At 37.1% G+C, this 6,034-nt stretch overlaps 1 protein-coding gene across 1 annotated transcript; it reads right to left on the minus strand.

The window, feature by feature from the left end:
• Window positions 1–1,220: 1,220 nt before the first annotated feature.
• Window positions 1,221–1,944, minus strand: LOC131821505 (large ribosomal subunit protein uL16-like). The gene has a single exon (XM_059157655.1). The coding sequence runs from the start codon at window positions 1,907–1,909 to the stop codon at window positions 1,268–1,270; it is 642 nt and encodes a 213-aa protein (XP_059013638.1). The 5' UTR covers window positions 1,910–1,944; the 3' UTR covers window positions 1,221–1,267.
• Window positions 1,945–6,034: the final 4,090 nt, after the last annotated feature.

The raw sequence follows: 6,034 nt of genomic DNA on the forward strand, positions 1-6,034 counted from the left end.
ACTTTAGGAAAGGAGTTAGTATCATAGGTGCTTTATATCTTAGAATGTTAAATAAACACAGGAAAAGGCGAATCAAGGAAGACCTATGAGAGGAATGCACAGTAGGCATTATAATATTTAAATTGTTTCTAACTTGACACCTCTAAACTAATTCAGAGTATTCATGTGTGTCAAGACACTATTTTTAAAATTGTGTTTTTCCTCATATTTCATCTTTCCACTACCACCTCTACCTTATTCAAGCCTATATCTATAGTTTTGCTGCTTCACAGAACAAGTGAAAATCAATCTTTGCAACAACTATTTTTTGAGTATTTTTTATGTAACAGGCACTGTTCTAGATTCTGCAATTATAGACATCAAAAAGGGGCAAAATGGGGGAAGATGGACAAATAATAAATTAACAAATAATAGAAATTGAGGCAATTATGAAAGCTATGGAAAATAATAATATGAGGTAAGAGATGAGAAATTAGGGAAGATCTTTTTGAGGAGGTGACCTTTAAATGATAACATGAATGAAGTGAGGGAGTAAACATGCAAGCGTCTAAGGAATGAGCATTGCAGAAAGAAGAGCACATTTAAGGGTCCTAATTACGATGATCTTAACACATTTAGTTTAAGACCTTGGCTGATGGTAATCCAAGGGTGTTTCTGTTCTTATTCAACATAAGTCAGCATTCAGCTCAATGACCTTTAGAAGGATCTTAGCAGACAGGATTTGATCCCCGCTTGGATTCAAAGGACAGTGGAATAAATTATTACAGACTAAATTTTAAAAATTACAGACTGGGTGCCTGGCTGGCTCAGTCATTTAAGTGCCCAACCCTTGGTTTCACTTCAGGTCATGATCTCAGGGTCCTGAGACTGAACCTTGTGCGGGACTCTGCTTTCAGTGCAGTTTGCTTCACATTCTCTCCCTCTGTCCCTGTCCCCACCTAAAAAAAACAAAACAAAAAAAAAAAAACAAAAAAAAAACAAATCTTAAAAAAAAAAAAAAAGAAGAAGAAGAAAGAAAAAAATACAGGCAATAGATTTAGGAGATTCCTCTTCAGTATAACTGCTTCTGGTTTGTACTACTGGTTTGTTGTTTTTGGTTTAAAAATTTCTACAAAGTATGGATCATATACAAGAAGAGATGAAATTGGGTTAGTCTGAGGTGAAAATGGAGCCGCCTAAAAGGTAAGAATACTTTTTTTTTTTTTTGACAGGAAGTTGGATTTATTGGTGGGCATGAATATGATGGGAAGGGGTAGTGCCAAGGTTCTCATGAGTGCAGAGCCCTCCATTTGTCCAAGGGACCATGGTTAGGGATGTATTTGACCCCACAGCTATCTGGGATAAGCCACTTTTCAGCCACCATGTCTTCAAATTCATCCACATTGAACTTAGTAAAGCCCCACTTCTTGGAGATGTGGATCTTTTGGCGGCCAGGGAACTTGAACTGGGCCCTGCGTAGGGCCTCAATCACATGTTCCTTGTTCTGCAGCCTGGTACGGATGGACATGATGACTCGGCCAATGTGGACCCTGGCTACTGTGCCCTGGGACTTTCCAAAAGCACCCCGCATACCTGTCTGCAGCCTGTCCACTCCAGCACAGGACATCTTGTTGATGTGGATGACATAGAAGGGATGGAGCCGCACTCGGATGTGAAAACCATCTTTGCCACAGCTTTTCACCATGTATTTGTTGGCACAAATATGGGCAGCCTCCAGGGCTTCAGAGTAGAGCTGCTCATATTCATTGGACACCATGTGGCCGCATAGAGGGAACTCATCTACTTTTGCCTTCTTCCGCCCCAGGTCAGAGATGCGAATCTTGGCATCAGGGACACCTCTGCAGAAGTGAGATTTGGGATACGGCTTGTTCTTGCAATACCGGTAACACCAGGCAGGGGAGCGGCCCATGGCGACACCAGGATCTTCAGTGGCGTGCGGAAGGAAAATAATGGTAAGAATACTTTTTAAAATGCTGGATAAGTAAATAATTAGGAAAATGCGAATAAAAGATACTATTTCAGAAAGCAGAGGAGAAAAATACATATGAAAATAATTAGCATGTGGATGACATCGGATAAATATCACTTATGGCACTGATAATTAAATGTTGATAGATTAAAGTATGTTTTAAAATCTTCAATGTTGGGCACTTGGGTGGCTCAGGGGGTTTAGCAACTGTCTTCAGCTCAGGTCACAGTACTGGAGTCCTGGGATCCAGTCCTCCATGGGGCTCCCAGCTCCATGGGAAGTCTGCTTCTCCCTCTGACCTTCTCATCTCTCATGTTCTCTCTCACTGTCTCTCTCTCAAATAAATAAATAAATAATAACATCTTAAAAAAAATTAAAATCCTCAATGTTGGGGTGCCTGAGTGGCTCAGTGGATTAAGCCTCTGCTTTCAGCTCAGGTCATGGTTTCGGGGTCCTGGGATTGAGCCCCATGATTGAGCCCCGCATGGAGCTCTCTGCTAAGCAGGGAGCCTGCTTCCCCTCGCCCCACACCTACTTGTGATCTCTGTCTGTCAAATAAATAAATAAATAAATAAATAAATGCTCAATGTTTACCACGAATATAAGTAAGAATAAAATGCGTGTTTTTGAATGATAAATGATTAGAATGTAAAATAAATATTTTCTATTAAAATAGAATATAGATATGAGATAAAAGACAAAATAATAAAATAAGAACAAATTTTTCATTTCCACGAATAAATTTAAGATTTTATTTATCTATTTGAGAGAGAGAGGATGAGAAAGAGAGAGAGTATGAGAAGCAGGAGGGTCAGAGGGAGAAGAAAACTCCCTGCCAAGCAGGGAGCCCAATGTGGGACTCGATCCTGGGACTCCAGGACCATGACCTGAGCCAAAGGCAGTTGTTTAACCAACTTACCCACCCAGGTACCCTCCAAGAATAAATTTAAAATGAATCATGTTATTTTTAAAAAGAGAGACACTTAAATTGGATTTAAAGATAAATTCATTTATATGATGACTTATAAGATACTTTAATAAAATAAATGATAGGAGAAAATTAAAATTAGATGTCAGACACTGACATATCAGTCAGATATAATCATAATAAAATATATTCAGATTATTATTATAAAAATAGAGTTCAAGGAAAAATGAATCCAAACAATTAATATCTTGGACAAAGGATACACTCCACAATGAAGTTATAATAGTCATAACAGTCATAAACTTTCATTCTCTCAAAACAATGCCATCAAAATATAAGAATGAAATGCTCTTTGAAATGCTGGGACTGCTTCAAAGTAGTAGTAAAATGAGAGATCAACACTCAACTCTTGAGGCATATACTAATGCTTCAGAGAAAGAAGTAGTAAAAAGAATCCTTTCTTCTATTCTGTTTCACAAATTATGCAAATCTAGAAAATTCTAGAGGGAAAAGCACAGGAAAAAAAAAAGGTTTTTTTAAGGAACAAATGGCAGAGGACATATTCATCCTTTTTTAACCCATCCACCCCTTCCTTAGCCCATCATTTCATAGAATCCAGGGTTGGAAGCATCAACAGGAATATCTATTTAGAAAAGTCTTCAGGGGGGTTGCCCAACTGAGAGAAATATCTAGAAGTAGGGCAAGACTCATCTAGGACATATCATACATAAACCTAAGCAATTCCATAGAAGAAGGTAGAAGCAGATGCTAAGGTGCACAGGACTAAAAATGCCCTGATAGGATGCCAGAGACATATAGAGAAAAGAAGAGATCTTTTACGGAAAAAGCAAGACAAGACCCTTGTGACTATTAAATATTCTTTATTTTACATAATGCTGAAATGTCCATCAGGATAGCATTTCATCATTAGTAACAAAAACCTAATAATAATAATAATAATAATAATAATGGTTTAAAAACTAAAAAGTATTTTTCTCTCATGAGAAGTCCCACAGTGGGTAAACCAAAGTTGTTAAGGTGGGTTCATAATGCTGTTAAGAACTCAGGCTCTTTTTCATCTTCTCCTCTGACTTCCTTGCATATAACTTTTATCTTTATGTCCACCACATGTCACAAGATGGCTGCTCCAACCCAAGTCTTATGTCCAAGTGAGGAAAAAAAAAAAAACAAAACAAAAAACGGAGGACAAAACAAGGCAGTTGTCCACCTATATTAGGAATGCAAAAGTCTTCCAAAATCCCAGCAGACTCTCCCTTATATCTCATTACCCAGAACTGTATTTTACAGCTACTCCTAGGTACAAAGGAGACTGATAAATGCATATTCGCTGGGTGTGTTGGGTCAATGAACAAAATTTGAGATTCTATAAATGAGGAAGAAGATAAAATGGATATTGGGTAAGCAACTAGTAGTACCTGCCATAGATGGTGATAATTAATAGGTCTTCATGCATTTATTGGTAGGTTTTTATTCTATCTTTATGTGGTGAAATAAGAAGCTGGGAACATTTAATTTAATTATTTTGGTTGAATTATTTTTTTATTTACATTTTTTTAGAATTAGGTTGGCAAACATTTATTATGTAAAAGTCAGTTTTTATCACATAGGTAAAACATTGCACTAGGCTCTTTGGGGGATTGCAAACATAATTTTTTAAAATTAAATTTAATTTATTAAAAGATTTTATTTATTTATTTGATAGAAAGTGACACAGCGAGAGAGGGAACACAAGTAGGAGGAGTGGGAGAGGGAGAAGCAGGACTCCTGTTGAACAGGGAGCCTGAGGCAGGACTCAATTTCTGGACCCTGAGATCACAACCTGAGCAGAATGCAGAGCCACCCAGGTGCCCTTTTACTTTAAAAAAAAAACCAATAATTTAAATATCAGTTAGTTAACATAGTGTAATATTACTTTCAGGTGTACAATAGAGTCATTCAACACTTCCGTATAACACCCAGTGCTCATCACAAGTGCACTTCTTAATGTCCATATTAGTCTATAACACGATTTTAAAAAATTTTTTATTTTATTTTATTTTTTTAAGATTATTTATTTATTTGACAGACAGAGATCACAAGTAGGCAGAGAGGCGGGCAGAGAGAGAGGAAGGGAAGCAGGCTCCCTGCCGAGTAGAGGACCTGATGTGGGGCTTGATCCTAGGACCCTGGGATCATGACTTGAGCTGAAGGCAGAGGATTTAACCCACTAAGCCACCCAGGTGCCCCTATTTTTTTTTTTTTATTTTATGTTTCTCAAGGCCTGAAAGTCTTAGAATCATTAGGTTAACTTTCTCAAGGTCATTCACTCAGTAAATGACAGTCAAGAGATTTGAATCCATCCTTTCTAACTCCAAAGCCCATAATCTTTTCAAGAAATCAACTTCATCTCACTGATTACTGAAAATTAACCCAATTACTCCACTGTCTTGAAAATCCTAATACCCTTTCCAGCAAGTTTCGTGCTCATCTGTCAATATATGACCCAAGTTTGATTGGTTGCTTTTTCCTGCAACTGCTCAAATGAAATAGCATAGCACATCACAGGTTCCACAATCAGGAAAACAAATTAATAGAAAGCCTCCATAAGGTAAACAGTCTCTCCTCTTGCTGTTCAAATAAAATGGCATCTGATAGTAAGTTGCCATCTTGACCTTTATTACATGTGCAAATACAGATCTGTTCGGTCTGTTTGAACAATCAAAAGGTTTCACTTTGAGGGCTTTAGTACAGGCAGCATAGAATTCCTCTTCATGTTAGGCACAAATGTAAGTTTTAATTCTTTTATTTTCTCTAAAAGTACTTTTATTCTTTCACTTTTAGAACTAGCTAATAAGTGGAATTTAGCTCAGGGAATCATTTCACTTTCTCCCCTGGTCACCAGCTGGCTGCTGGGAATTTTCAATCTCTGTGTAAGTCAATTTTGCCCAATTGCAAAACAGGGAGAATTAGAGTTGGCAAAGAGAAGAAAAATGAAGCATAGCATGGACATTTCAGAGTTTCCAAATTTAAAAAAAAATGATATAAGTAACATATATGTTTTTTAGGCAATTAAATCACTGTGAATTAAATTTTTCTTAAGCAGAATATCTTAGTTTAGGATACAAGCAATTTTATAT

Source organism: Mustela lutreola, chromosome X (genome assembly GCF_030435805.1).
Source record: "Mustela lutreola isolate mMusLut2 chromosome X, mMusLut2.pri, whole genome shotgun sequence".
Lineage (NCBI taxonomy): Eukaryota > Metazoa > Chordata > Mammalia > Carnivora > Mustelidae > Mustela > Mustela lutreola.